This window comes from Halichoerus grypus, chromosome 1 (assembly GCF_964656455.1).
Source record: "Halichoerus grypus chromosome 1, mHalGry1.hap1.1, whole genome shotgun sequence".
Classification (NCBI taxonomy): Eukaryota; Metazoa; Chordata; class Mammalia; order Carnivora; family Phocidae; genus Halichoerus; species Halichoerus grypus.
In genome coordinates, this window is record NC_135712.1 from 1,959,372 (window position 1) to 1,974,866 (window position 15,495).

Genomic DNA, 15,495 nt, shown 5'->3' on the forward strand with positions numbered 1-15,495 from the left:
GGTGGGGGCGGTGGGGCTGGAGGAGGGTGTGAGTGTGTGTGTGTGCGTGTGTGCGTGTGTGTATGTGTGAGTGTGTGCCAGGTGCCCTGACTTTTTCTTCATACCCTCCCGGCTTGTGCTATCCTAGCAGTAGTCTCCCCATGCATTCCCGCCTTGGTGCCTAGAGCTGGGTTCTGCAGAACCAGCCACAGCCCTTTTACTTCCAGAACTCCTTGTTCAGTTCACAAAACTCTGGAAATGGACCTGGAAGTCTCTACTTGTTTTTAGTCCTAGAAAGCAAGCTTGGGGGTGGAGTGCAGGTTTCTTGTTTTAGCAGGTCGTTGGGGGCCACGGTGGAATACCTGGGTGTTGGGGGCTGGATCCCAGGCCCGGTCTGGGCGAGAGCTGCTGTGGAGTGCTCTCCTGGCCGAGCACCACCAAGCGCCTCTGTGCTTGGAGGTTTATTTGGTTTCTGCATAACGATGATGAGTCATGATTTGTGTGCAGTGCTGTGTCAGTGTCCTGTGGCTTCGGTAACAAAGCCCCAGAGCCTGGGCGGCTTCAACAACAGAGATTCGTTCTCTCCCAGTTTGGAGGCTCGATGTCCGAGATCAAGGATTGGAAGGTTGGTTCCTCCTGGAGCCATGACGGAGAATCTGTTCCGTGCTCTCTTAGCTTTGGTGGTTTGCTGGCAATCTTGGGGTTCCTGGGCTTGTACAAGCATCTCCCCATCTCTGCCTGCATCCTCACATGGCATCCTCCCTGTGTGCCTGTCTGCATCCACATTTTCTCATTTTACAAGGACGCCAGTCGTATTGGGTTAGGACCCCTCCCCCCCAATGACCTCATTGTATCTTGATCATCTGTGACGACCATCTTTCCAAATAAGGTCACTTCTGCAGGTACTGGGGGTTAGGATTTCAGCATCCTCATGGGACACAATTCGACTCTTAGCAAGCACCTGCTCTGAAGCAGACACAAGACCAGAATCTGGGATGGAAGGAAAGGTGCTGCAGGTCTCCTTTCTTGGGGACTGCAGTCCACAGCCGGTGAAGGATGGGGCGCAGGTGGCACATGGCATGATGGGCCAGCCGCACCTGCACATCTTCTGCTTGTCCAGGCACGGCTTAGCTCATGGACCACTTTGTGCTTTTCTGTCGTTTACAGAATAACTGTAAAAAGAGTACAGTGTTTACACATGCCCTCACCCAGCTTTCTCTAGTAACATCTTACGTATCCACAGATCAGTGACAAATCTTAGAAATCAGCATTGGTGCATTACTGTTCACTAAAGAACAGACCCATTGCCCACAAATGTCACCTCTCTGCTCCAGGACCCCACGTACGTTTGTAAGGTCTCCCTAGTCTTCTCTAGTCTGAGACAGTTTCTTGGTCTTCCCTTATCCTTCGTGTCTTGACACTTGAAGAGCCCTGGTCACGTGTGTTGTAGAAATTTGGGGTTCTCTGAGGTTTCCTCACAATTAGCCTGAGGTTATTATGTTTGGGGAAGAATCCCATTGAAGTCATGTGTCCGGTGAAGCAGGGGTACATGATGTTGCTGTGTCTTGTCACAAGATACACGGTTATTTTTCCCTTTGTAATTAATAAAATCTGGGGTGGGGGAGAGTCTATGAGACTTTGCAAATATCCTGTTTCTGCTGTCATGTTTGTCCAATGGTTTTAACGTCCCTCTGGGGGCCACGCGGGCAGCCAGGGTGCTGCGGTGTTCTGATGGTGCGTTTCTACTTCCCCATTCCATCTCTACTTATTAACTGAAATTCTTCTGTAAGGAGGAGTTACCCCTTTTCCTCCATTTATTTACCTGTTCTGGTTCAACTTATTTCATTATGGACTAATGAATATTTGTTTTATTATTTGAGTAATAATCCAGTATTATCATTATTTTCTCGTTCACATTGTTCCAGCTTTGAACCTTGGGACCTCCTTCATTTGGCTCCTGTACCTTTCAGCATGCTTCCAACTCCCCAGCGTCTCACTTCTGGTCCCAGCTCCTCTGGAAATCTCCCCATCCCATTCCTGGAATCGATCACTTCTCCAGAGAGTCCTGATCCTTTTAGTGGATAATGGTATTTAGAAACCATGATCTGGAGCTAGGTGTGCTCAGTGCTGCTGGGGTGTCACTTCTTTAGTGGGCAGAGCAAGGAAATGCTTGTGTGTGAGCTACCGGCCTGACCTCAGGGGGAGGCATTCAGTCTTTGTGCTCGCTGAGGTTTTGTCTAGATAAGCTTTCTCAGGCTAAAAATCTCCCTCTTATTACTGAGAGATTTTATCATGAATGGATGTTGGATTTTATGGAATGCTTTTTATGCATTTATTGAGATGATTATACAATTTTCTTTTTTAGTCGGTTAATATAGTGAATTATATTAATTGATTTCTTAAAGCCTTTTATTTTGAAATAATTAGAGATGTACAGGAAATTGCAAAGCCAGTATGAAGAGGTGCCGTGCACTTACATTAATTGATTTTTGAATGTTGAACCAGTCCTGAATTCCCAGATAAACCCCACTTGGTTGTGATGTATTGTCCTTTTTATATGTTGTTGGATTTGATTTGCTAATATTTTATTCAGGATCTTCATGTCTGTTTTTGTGAGGATATTGGTCTGTAGTCTTCTTTTATTGCAATGTCTTCAGTTTTGATAATGCCACCCCCACAAAAGGAGTTGGCAAGGGTTTCCTTCTACTTTCTAGAAAAGATTGTGTAGAGTCAGTATTTGGTCTCCTTTAAATATTTGGGAGAATTTCCCGGGAAACTGGAGTTTTCTTTAATAGATATAGGACTTTCTGGTCATGTGTTTCTTCTTTAATGAAGTGCCTACTGAGGAGTTGGTCCATTTCATACAAGGTTTGGAATATATAGGCATAATGTTGTTTGTGGAGGTCCCTCATTATCCTTTAAATTGTGAAAAATAGTTGGTAATAGCCCATCTTTTGTTCTTGATACTGGTAAATTATTTCTTCTTCTTTTTTTTTTCCCCCTGGTCAGTCTGGCTGGAAGTTTATCAATTTTATTCATCTTCTCAAAGAATCAACTTTGGTTTCAATTGATCTCCTCTGTTTTTCTTTTCACTTACATTGCGTTATGTTACGTACAATTACACTGACTTATCCTTCCATTTTCAAGTTTATTAAGTCAAAGCTTAGATGGTTGATCTGATACCTGTCTTCTCTTCTAATGGAAGCACTTAGTACTATAAACTTTCTTCTCCTTTAGCTGCCCCCACCAGCCCTCTCTGTGCTGATAGCCCTGATCTATTGGCCCTTTCTGGCTCTGATACCGTAATTCCTGGACTCAGTGCACATATTTGAAGGGCAATAGAGTCGATGAGGACTCTCACACAATGGGATTGGAAGGCAGGTAAACCTCTAGGTGCTGAGCATTTGGACTTCCACATCCTGCAGCCTGAGGCCACTATAGCCGGATTCATCCTCTGTTCCTGTTCTCACTCGCCAGGAGGACGTGAGATAAGGGAACATGGAAAGCTGGCTGGATTGCAGAGATAATCATGCCTGGCAGGAGGGAGTGGTGTTTTTATTACAAAGGTCCCTGGGGGCAGGGACTGGCACTTCATCTTTGCCTCTCCCACCTCTCAGCTCCTGGCAGAGGAGACTAAGAGGTGGCATTTTGAATCATTAGAGACAAGTTCTATGGGTGGGACCCTGAGGGCAGCTGAGCATCCTGTCCCGGGAAGAGCTCAGATCAAACCCTCTTGTCCCCGTGCCAGCCCTGCGGTCTGCATTATGCATGCACTGTCTTTCGCCTCCTGAATGTCCACATGCCCAGTGAGGTCAGGTGCTTGTTATACCTAATGAACAGCATTCGCGAAAAGAGAGAAAAGAAGGTTCTGGTTTTGGGTTGGCAAGTGTGGGTCCAGCAAGTGGACTTGTTCCCAGACTGTGTGTGAATTTTTCTGTGCCAGCTGATTAAGGCACCCTGCCGGATGTCCTATTGCCGATTTACATAAGGTGAACTTAACATCGTCTGTGTACTAGCCACATGGATCTTACTCAAGAGTCCTGCTTAGCCAGCCCTGGCAGCCTGCATTTCTGCAGGCAAACACATATCCTCCCACAGGCTCATGTGGGAAGCTAATAGTCGACCTAAAACGTGCCCAGCACTGGGCTGACTGCATCATGAGGGATGGGCCATCCATTTCCAGGTCAGTCACTGTGAAGCTGTCCATTTCTGGGGAGCAACTTCTGCCTGCCAGACAGTATTTCCAGTCCTTCCTGCACCCTACAAGACAGGAGGATACCAACCCCTATTGCTGATGAGGACACTGAGCCTCAGAAAGGCCCATGACAAAAGCTGCAGGACATAGTGCATCCCAGGAGAGCTGGGAGCAAAGGCCACAGTCCTTGCTATACCATCTGCTTGGCCCTTTGGGCAGTGTTGTGCACCCTGAGAACCCTTTGACTTTGGCAGGTGACTGAAGTGGACGAGTATGGATTTAAAAGCATTGATGTGTGTAGAAGGTTTAGTGAGGGCTGGCCACAGAGCACTCTATTATGCCTTTGAGAGGTGATTCTTGGTGTCGCTGCTATTTTGGCGCCTCCCTGAGGCTTCAGTGGCTTAATTGCCACACTGCCTTTGCCTTCCCAAGGCTTCAGATGCATCCATGCTGCAGCCCCGGAGAGTCCAGGAGTTCCGCTCAAAGCCCCGTGTGCCAATCTGTTCCACATTCCATGACTTCCTTTAAAACAAGTTAAGAAAAGCAGGTTTGAACACACAAAAGGGACATGAGTTATTTTCCCATGCATGCTCTATCTTTACATTGTTTTCTTATTTCCTTTTTTTAACCAGTATAGTAGGAGAAAAATGATCTCTTTCTGACTTGTATTGACTTGAGCATTTTGTCATATGTGAGCCCTTTGGGTTTCTTCTTTTTTTAGGTTGCCTTTTTTTTTTTGAGGATTGTTCTTATATTTTCCTTGTTGGTTTTCAGGAGGTCCCTGTTCCTTCTGTACCTTTCATGGTATGGCAAACACCTTTCTCATTCTGTCCTGGGACTACTGGCCTACCCCATTGTGTCCCTCCTGAGCAGATGTTCTTGTTTTGATGTGAGCAAGTGTAATGACTTCTCATGGTTTGTGTTTATTGAGCTTGTTTGGGGAATCATCTGTACCCCAAAGTCACAGAGATGGCTCCCAACCCTCCCTCTAACTTGGAAGTTTCACCATTCATCCCTCCTGGAGGGGTGAGCTGTATATCCCATTTGGGGAAGAGTTCAGTCTGGTTTTCTCCCCACAGACACCCAGCTTTGCCATCACTTTCTCCCAACAACCCCTCCCTCCCCACTGATCTGCGTGGACTACTGACCATGGGTGTTCAAGTTCTCCATCTCTTCTCTCTATGGGTCCATCTGCCTCTTCTTGGGCCTAAACTGGCCTGTTTTGTGATGATGGCTATACATTCAGTCTTACTGTCCCATAGAGCAACACTTATAATACCCTAACCTAAATTCCTAGAAATAAACTCCTCCTGGGCCCTGGGCACACAATTTAAATCAATGAAATCCACAGGGTAAGGGGGATTTTCTTGGCCATTTAGTTCTGTTCCCTTTCCACCCCAGTGGTAGAGCCCCTTCTTGGAGACCATCTAGAGTGCAGAATCCACCTGGCTGAGGGGCTGTGCCTCACACCTGCACCCCCAGCCAAGGCAGGTGGCTTCTTCCGAATAACCTGGGTCTTGATGGGCTCCAGTATAGAAAGCCTTCCAGGGAACAGTTCTGGGGCACGAAGACCCTGGCTCCTGGTCAAAAATCCTACGCATGATCTATCAGGCCCAGCCAAGGGCAATCACAAAGGCTTCACCTGGCGGAGGGCACGAGACAGCCCTGCCACACACCAGGCTTGGGATGCTGCCAGGGCACTGCCATCCTGGGGGAACTGCAGCAGGGACCCAGGCCCACCAGCCCCCCTTGGAGGCCCATCTGCATTTGTAGCCCTGGCACCTCCATCAGAGGCCTCCTTGTAGGATGCCTGGAACCTACTCCCCCCACCCTGCTCTGACTCAGTACCTGGTACTTTTCCACGCCCAGCCCTCCCTCCTCCTCCTTCCTGGGCCCCAGGGCTCATCAACCCATGGGAGGCTTTCGTCCTGGGCTCCTGGGCATGACCCCCACCACATGCTCTTCTGTGGGGGGTGGGGGTTCAGTGCTTCCTGTGGCTTTAGCCTCTTGCTCATACTGTTGCAGTAGGCGATTGAAGTCTTCACCACTTCTGCCAGTGTGGCTTGCCGCTGTAATTGGCTCCCCCTCAGCTGGGTCCCTGGCAGGGGAAGTCACTACCATCCCATCTTACAGATGAGCAAACTGAGGCTCTGAGAACCTCAGTGAGTCAGTTGTGGGCCAGACCTTAAGACCTTGAGGCTGGTTTAGGACCTTACGTGTAGCCAGTTTTGAGTTCGTGTATTTGTGGCTCCCACCACATCTCTGCTGAATGGTAAGGACCTTGAGGACAAAAGCTATTTCTGAAGCTGCCCTTTCTTTCTTTCTTTTTTTTTTTAAGATTTTATTTATTCATTAGAGGCACAGAGATAGAGAGAGAGCATGAGCAGGGGGAGAGGCAGAGGGAGAGGGAGAAGCAGGCTCCCCGCTGAGCCAGGAGCCGGACGTGGACTCAATCCCAGGACCCCGGGATCATGACTTGAGCCGAAGGCAGACGCTCAACAATCTGAGCCACCCAGGCACCCCTGAAACTGCCCTTTCAAGAAGCCTTTGTAGAATAAACAGAGACCACCTAAATGAGAAGAAGCAAAGGCTGTTTATTCTAAGCTGGCTGTAATAGGGGTTCCCCCACCAGCACTGGGTTTGGCAGAGACTCAAAGCAGGGGAGGGAGAGAACTTCTAGTGGAAAAAGAGAGGCTGGCGGGGGGCACACGGGGACTGTGGTGTGGGGAAGCTGCAGATAGCTACCTCAAGGCGGGGCTGCCCACGTGACTGGTTAGGGGTTAGGGAAGGGGTCCGTCGTTGGCCAAGTCCTGGCTGTTTGGCTTCCAGGCTGGCTGGTGTGGAGGCCACCGGGCAGGTGGCTCGGCCAGGGTCTGCTCGTGTGTACAGCCTCTCGGTGTGAATATAGCAGCTGCACTGAACGTGTCTAACTGATTAGAGTTAATTTGCAGAGCTTCATCACTGCGTGCGCTCTGACCATCTTGCGGTGGCTCTGGCTTTTGTAGACTTGGTCACTCCTCATCCCTGCATCCAGCAGGAAGGTTTCCAGGGAGTTACAAAACTCTCTGCCCGTGTTAACCTTGGAAACCCTCCAACTGTGTGTGCAGACTGCAGACAAGGCGTAGGTGGAGAACCGGATGCCGACGACTGAGCATCTGTCAGAGCAAAGCCTGCTCGTCTGCATGGGCTGGAAGGGCAGGGTGGGGCGGGGGGAGGACAACCAGGAAGGGGCTATTCAATCAAACAATGGAGGGAGAGGCTCTCCCTGGATTAGCCAGATTCGGGGTTCCCCTGCTGCTAATGCACCCTGATTGCCTGTGCCCGGGGCTCAGCCAGGCTGCAGCATGTTCTGGGTGCTGGCAGCCTCTCTGGGGGTAGACCTGCGTGTCCTGAATGAGGGGCCAGACCCTGGTGGGGCCTCAGCTGAAACCTCCGGCCGGTCCCAGTGTCTCTCAGAGTTTTGGGGGTGAATTTAGGGCCCAGTGTTTACTTAGAGCCTCACATGCTCCAGGGACCCCGACCAGACACAACCCCACAGTGCTGGCCAGCCCGAGGGCTCGTCAGAGTCGGTCCGGCGCACAGGCTCTCCCCCGAGATGCCCGTCTCCTCCCTAGAGTCGGTCTGGGACCCTGTGCTGACACACACAGCTGCCTCGGGGGTGACCGCTGCCCTTGGAGGGACAGACCCTTCTCCCGCGAGTGCCCCCACTGTTGTTCCACGGAGTGGCTGCATTCAGCGCACGCTCAAGCGTCCCGTCTCCGAGCTCTCTGCGTGCACTTCGTCACACATAAATAGTGACGACAATGCGAATACACTGCCCCCTCCTCACAGCGCCTCCCAGAGGTCATCGGACGGTGTCCTCCCAACATTGTTCAGGGCCCCCCGCCCCACCGGGCCCCACGCTGTGCACACACTTCCACCTGACCAAGATCAGCAGTGTGCCCGACGTGGGCCGCTCACCCCCCGCCGCTAGCCATTCCTCCACCGGAGCGCGGGCACGTCCACGTCCTTGTCCTCTCCCGAAGGACCTCAGTGTCCCCTGCTGTGCCCAAGCCTTGCTGCTGACCTGCTCTGTACCCAGCAGCCGGTCCCTGGGGACGGGCAGGTGTGATCTTGGCGGCGCTCCTCGGCTGCGGTTGGCCAGGCCGGGTGGGTCCGCAGCCTCCAGTGCCCTCGCTGCCCGGGGCTCCTGTCCTGTGAGTCCCTGGGGACACAGCCCTGCCAGATTTCCTGTTGGGGGCATTTATTAGGTAGCGAGCGTCTAGCTCGGTGCTGGCCGTCCTGATTCCTCCGCCTTGCCCCCGGGGCCTGACGGCGCTCAGCCCGCCCCCTCCCGTGCGGCAGCCCTTCAGCGTGCTCAGGACCGGTCTTTCCCGGACTCCTGACCACACGCCTGCGGCTCACTTTAGATGCTGTCTTGTCATTTCTTCTCTGCACTTGGGTGTCTGTCCTCGGCAGTCCTGTTCCAGAGACAGTTTTCTTTCTTAAATTCCCTTGATTTAAGGGAGGAAAATGTGCTCTACCTTCTGCTTTGTGACTCTCTTGTCCTCGTCCCTGGCCCCTTCACCCCTGCAGGGAGCGGCAGCTGAAGGGGCAGGCCTGGCTGAGGGTGGGGGGCAGGGGCTCCCAGCTCTGCGGGCCCTGTCCTGGGAGAGGGGTGGGAAGCGCTGTGGAGAGTCCATCTGGTGACCAGCAAAGGCCCTCGTGTCTCAGAGCCCCTCTCTGCCCCGGGGATGGCCACCTGCCATTCTCATGCTGCTGCCCGACTCTGTGCTTCTTGCAAAAATCAGGTTGTTGTCCTCAATGTCAGCCCGCCCCCCAGAGGCTGGAAATGACCCAAGACCCCCACACCCGCTTGGGCCACAGCCCTTGTTGCTTCAAGGAAGATCGCTGGTTTGACCCCTAAGGAGGGTGTCCCTGGGATTTCTGGATCCTTCTGTGGGCTGCCTGAGAGCTGTGGGCCAGAGTCTGCCTGAGCCCCTGGGTCTGGTCCAACATGACTGCCGCGGCGGCCATGTGACCCAGGCCCCTGAGGGGGCGCGATGCTCCCCGGCCTCGTTGAGAAGGAGCTCTCCGCTCTGACTGGTCACCTGCTGTCCTTGCCCACATTCGGAGAGCGGAGGGCTGGGTGCCTTGACTCTGCCCTCTGATGAAGGCCTTAGGGGTCTTCCCAGGGGCGGGGACTCAGTCACATCCTCTGTGCCGCACCAGCCTGGGTCAGGTGTGGAGGGGATGAACTTAGCACGCAGGGCGCCTGCAGGCTGGCAGACGCCCCAGATATTAGCATCTGTCATTGCCAGCGAGGTGGGGGGTTGGAGCTGACACCGGCAGGACAGCGTGCCCGGTCCACAGGGCCAGCCAGCGTCTCTACCTGTCCGGGATGGCTGTGGTTCTCTGGGTTTTGCTGGTGACGGTGACCCTGCTTTGAAGAGCGTTTGCCTTGGTAAACCACACGGACCAGTCAATGGCTGACCGAATTTCCTCCTACTTGGAGCCCACCGTTAACCCGAAGTGGCGATGTGCACTCCCGGGAGAGAGTCCGGATTCCCGGGGCCCAGCACCTGCATGCTACAAGCCACTCCCGCTTTGGGGCCGGTCACTGTCTCTGCCCACAGCCTCCCCGTGAGCGGCGGACACGCACCTCCACGCCACAGGCCTCCCCTCGAGGCTCTCAGCCTGTCGCTGTAGACACGGCCGCGTTCGAACCCTTCTCTGGCTGGGCACTAGCTTTCCCTGGACTGTCCCCTGCCACTTGCTACCCGGTGCACTTCAGTTGGGCAGATATTTATTTAGCAACTACTGTATGCACTTCTGGGAATACGGAGACGCCACAGTGTCCGTCCCGGGCGGGCCGCACACTCGGGAAAGGACACGGGCCACTGTGCCCCGGACCAATGCAACGTGGTACGTGCCACGAGCCTTGCTAGGCTGTCACAGCCCAGGAAGCCCTTGAGGACCCTGGTCAGAGGTCTCCTGTCCAGGGAGGCTGCCCCATCCTGGAAGGGCTCCTCGAATCAAGGGACCTTGGCTCCTGTTGGGAGGGAGGGTGGGATGTCCATGACAGACCACACTGGGCCTCAGGTCAGCCTCCGCTGGGATCACCACAGGGCCTGCCGACCTTGCTGACCGAGCCCCGTGGGGGACCGACTGTGGGCTCTGGGCCCAGCACCCCCTTGTCAGACCCAGGCCCCGGGAGGGCCCCTGGGCCCGAGGGGAATGGCGCTGGGAAAGGCTAATTCATTCCTGCGTGCCTGGTCATTTACCCCAGGCCACAGCCAGGCATGGGGTGGCTGGGTCGGCCGGGGTCCAGGCAGTGGCCCCGGGCTCTGCCCCAAGCCAGCACCTCCCTTCCAGGAGCCGGGCCCCAGGCGCTGGTCCAGAAACAGCCCTTCTGGCCACAGACGCTACCATTTTCCTTTCCTATCATCTGGCCTCAGCTGAGGCCAAGCCAGCCCGTTAGCTGTGTTCGATGACCTTGAACTGCAGGGCAGAGTTTCTCCAGGGGCATATCTGCCTCTCTGTGGTGTGTGGGAGGAGCGGTGCCCAGTTCCAGGGCGGCTTGCCGGTCACCCCAGAGGACCCACCCTTCCACGGCACGGGGGACACGCGTCACGGAGCCCCACTGAGAGCATAAGGCATGCCACGCTTGGTGGTCCCTGGACTGGGGGAGCCTGGCTCCCGCTTGCGTGCACTCCCTGGGGCCACGGCTGGGACCCATCCTTCCTCTCTCCCCCTCGCACGCCCAGCATAGCGCGTGGCCATCGACTGGGAAACAGTGTGCCACGAAATGTGCTTGTGTAGCTCCTTCTGGGCAAAACCCGGGGTGGGGGGCGGTCTGCAGGTGCGTCGTTGACCCTTGGGGCCTCAGTTTCCCCACTGGTAAAGGGGAAACTCATCGGGGCCCACTTAACCCACCTGTGGTTTCCCTGACACAGACCTGCGCCCCCTGGACATCCTGGCAGAGGCCATCCCTCCACACGGCGCCGCGGGCGGAATCAGGGTGATGCAGGCCCACGGCGTTCGAGGACTCCAGCTCTCAGCCGCCGCTCCCCACGCCTTGAGCTTCCCTGCGTCGAGGATTTTCTTCCGATGTGACCTCTTCCCTGAAGAATTTTCGATTGTCATAACCTTGAAAGTTCCCAATCTTCCCCCGAAGGTCAGTGACGCTCTTTACTCCTGTTCCTGCGTTACATCCTTACCGCCCGAGCATGCGGCCAGCCACCGCTCCCGGGCTCCAGGGTCTCTTTGGGGTCAAGAGCGGCCGTCCTGATAGGTAGTGAGGTCCCCATCACAGTGAGTGTGTAGGCAGAGCTCTGGGACCATTTGGTAGGTGTTTGTGCCGGTGATTCCTACAACCATAATTTTTCCGGTGGGCTGACCTGTCAAAGGCTAGGGATAATGCTTAGAGTTCCTAGTTTGACATCTTTCCCCGGGAAAGTAGGCAACCAGATAACAAGAGCACGCCCTTTGGGGTCTGATTACCTGTGATTTGCAGTCCCGTCCACCCCATACGCAGCTAACATTCCCATCCCCCCCGCTCGGCTGGACGTCCCTGAAGGTGAGGGCCCACGGTGCCCATCGCTGCTTCCCCGTGGGGCCGGGACAGTGCCCGTCACGGTGTGTGACCGAGTCAGAGCCCTCAGTTAAGGAAGGAAAGCTCTTCTGCCCTAATCCGGACCGTCCTTGTTGGTTTGCTCTGGGGAAGGCGACGCTGCCCTCCGTGCCCTGTGGACATCTGCTCTCGAAAGCCCTCTCGTTCGTGCCCTCGACTCCGCTGAGTTTGCTGTTCCAGTCGCTGCGTTTCCTCTGTCCTGTAATTTCCATTTTCTTCTGTCTTATATAAATTCCACTTCTCAGCCTAAAGCCTCCATCTTATCAGCTACTGTCCTGAGCACAACTCTAGTGTTTGGTCACAAGGACTCCATTCTGTGGACGACTTCCACGTGTGTCCCGCCAGCGGACTAGCTCTGCTGTCCCCTTCCTCTTTCTCTTTTCTACCACGCTCAGTGGTGCTCATGTAGAACCGATGTTTCAGGAACATCTTTTACCCCAGGGCCTCCACGGAGGGTATTAAATGCAGTGCGTATGGTGCACACATTCTATCCCGGAGGGAACATTGCCCAGGGGACTCAAATTATATCACTCGGGAAGCATCTTTTATACAAGTGGCTTTATTTCTGTTGTTTTGAACCCATTTTGTCAATGAAACAACACTGGCCTTATTTAAATAAACGTATGATAATTTTAGAAACATATCTTATACCCGTGCATTTACAGAGTGTATTGAATGAAGGACAATGTGGTGAAACCCTCATGCATGTAAATAACACTGTGGGTTTTCGCATGCATATAAGGGCTATTCTAAGAAACGTTTCTATACATGTGCCACCAAGGAGTGGTGTTTTTTTAAGTTTTTATTTAAATTCCAGTTAGTTACGTACAGTGTAGTATTAGTTTCAGATGAACAATGTAGTGATTCAACACTTCCGTACATCAGGACAAGTGCACTCCTGACTCCCCATCCCCTATTTCCCCCATCCCCCTGCCCACCTCCCTTCCGGTGACCACCAGTGTGTTCTCTAGAGTTGAGTCTGTTTCTCAGTTTGCCTCTCTCTCTCTCTTTTTTTTGTCCCTTTGCTCATTTGTTTTGTTTCTTAAATTCCACATATGATTGAGATCATATGGTATTTGTCTTCCTCTGATTGACTTATTTCACTTGGCATAATAATCTCTAGCTCCATCCATGTCCTTGCAAATGGCAAGATTTCATTCCTTTTTAAGGCTGAGTACTATTCCATTGTATATATATGACATCTTTATCTACTCATTAGTCAACGAACACTTGGACTGTTTCCATAGTTTGGCTACTGTTGAAAATGCTCTATAAACATAGCTGTGCACGTATCCCTTCAAATTAGTGTTTTGTATTTGGGGGGTAAATAGTAGTACAATTGCTGGGTTGTAGGGTAGCTCTACTTTTAACCTTTTGAGGAACCTCCACACTGTTTTCCAGAGTGGCTGCACCAGCTTGCATTCCCACCAACAGTGCACGAGGGTTCCCCTTTCTCCGCATCCTCGCCAACACCTGTTGTTTCCCGTGCTGTTAATTTTAGCCATTCTGACAGGTGTAAGATGGTATCTCATTGAGGTTTTGATTTATATTTCCCTGACGCCGAGGGATGTTGAGCATCTTTTTATGTGTCTGTTGGCCATCTGGATGTCTTCTTTGGAGGAATGTCTGTTCATGTCTTCTGCCCATTTTTCGATTGATTTATTTGTTTTTTGGGGTGTCGAGTTTTACAAGTTCTTTAGAGATTTTGGATACTAACCCTTTATCTGATATGTCATTTGCAAGTATCTTCTCTCATTCTGTAGGTTGCCTTTAGTTTTGTTGGTTGTTTTCTTTGTTGTGCGGAAGCTTTTTATTTTGATGAAGTCCCAATAGTTTATTTTCACTTTTGTTTTCTTTGCCTCGGGAGAAATATCTAGAAACATGCTGGTTTGGCAGATGTCAGAGAAATTACCTCCCATGTTCTCTTCCAGGATTTTTATGGTTTCAGGTCTCACATTTAGGTCTTTCATCCATTTTGAATTTATTTTTGTGTATGGTGTAAGAAAATGGTCCAGTTTCATTCTTCTGCATGTGCCTGTCCAGTTTTCCCAGCACCATTTGTTGAAAAGACTGTATTTTTTCCATTGGATATTCTTTCCTGCTTTGTCGAAGATTAGTTGGCCATATAGGTGAGGGTCCATTTCTGGGTTTTCTGTTCTGTTCCATTGATCTATGGGTCGGTTTTTGTGCCAGTACCATACTGTCTTGATGATGACAGCTTTGTAATACAGCTTGAAGTCCGGAATTGTCATGCCTCTAGCTTAGCTTTTCTTTTTCAGGTTGCTTTGGCTTTTTGGGGTCTTCTGTGGTTCCATACAAATGTTAGGATTATTTGTTCCAGCTCTGTGAAAAATGCTTTTGCTATTTTGATAGGGATTGTATAAAATGTGTATATTGCTTTGGGTAGTATAGACATATTAACAATATTTGTTCTTCCAATCCATGAGCATGGAATGTGTTTCCCATTTCTTTGTGTCATCTTCACTTTCTTTCATAAGTATTCTATAGTTTTCAGATCTTTTGCCTCTTTGGTTAGGTTTATTCCTAGGTATCTTATTGTTTTTGGTGCAATTGTAAATGGGACTGATTCCTTGGTTTCCCTTTCTGCTACTTCATTATTAGTGTATAGAAATGCAAGAGATTTCTGTACATTGATTTTGTATCCTGCCACTTTACTGAATTCATGAATCAGTTCTAGCATTTTTTTGGTAGAGTCTTTTAGGTTTTCTAAAGTGTCATATTGTCTGCAAATAGTGGAAGTTTGACTTCTTCTTTGCTATTTGGATGCCTTTTATTTCTTTTTGTTGTCTGATTACTGAGGCTAGGACTTCCAGTAATATGTTGAATAACAATGTTGAGAGTGTGTTCCTGACCTTAGGGGAAAAACTCTCAGTTTTTCCCCATTGAGGATGATGTTCACTGTGGTTTTTTCATATATGGCCTTTATTATGTTGAAGTATGTTCCCTCTAAACCTATTTTGTTGAAGGTTTTTATCATGAATGGGTGTTGTACTTTGTCAAATGCTTTTTCTGTGTCTATTGAAATGATCACATGATTCTTATCATTTCTCTTATTGGTGTGCTGTATCATGTTGATTGATTTGCAAATATTGAACCATCCTTTATATTGAATAAATCCCACTTGATCGTGGTGAATGATTTTTTTTTAATGTTTTATGGGTTTGATTTGCTAGTATCTTGTTGAGAATTTTTGCATCCATATTCATCAGGGAGATGATCCATAATTCTTTTAGTGGCGTCTTTATCTGGTTTTGGTATCAGGGTAATGCTGGCCTCATAGAATGAATTTGGAAGTTTTCCTTCCTTTTCTATTTATTGGAGTAGTTTGAGAAGAACAGGTATTAACTCTTCTTTAAACGTCTGATAGAATTCCCTTGGGAAGCCATCTGACCCAGGACTTTTGTTTGTTGGAAGTTTTTTTGATTATTGATTCAATTTCTTTGTTGGTTATGGGTCTATTCAAGTTTTCTATTTCTTCCTGTTTCAGTTTTGGCAATTTGTGTATTTCTAGGAATTTATCCATTTCTTCCAGGTGTTAATTTGTTAGTATATAGTTTTTCATAATATTCTCTTACGATTGTTTGTCTTTCTGTGGTGTTGGTTGTGATCTCTCCTCTTTCGTTCATGATTTTGTTTATTTTGGTTCTTTCTCTTTTCTTTTCCTTTTTTTAAAGATTTTTTAAATTTA

General features: G+C 50.4%; 1 protein-coding gene across 1 annotated transcript in view; it reads left to right on the forward strand.

Annotated features, from left to right (window-relative positions):
* The first annotated feature begins 10,068 nt into the window (after positions 1 to 10,068).
* Positions 10,069 to 15,495, forward strand: part of TSPEAR (thrombospondin type laminin G domain and EAR repeats) — a 55,809-nt gene continuing 50,382 nt past the window's right edge. Inside the window, exons 1-2 of the mRNA XM_036097254.2 lie at positions 10,069 to 10,078; positions 11,110 to 11,330. Coding sequence (XP_035953147.2) covers positions 10,069 to 10,078; positions 11,110 to 11,330 — 231 coding nt within the window. The remainder of the gene's footprint in view (positions 10,079 to 11,109; positions 11,331 to 15,495) is intronic.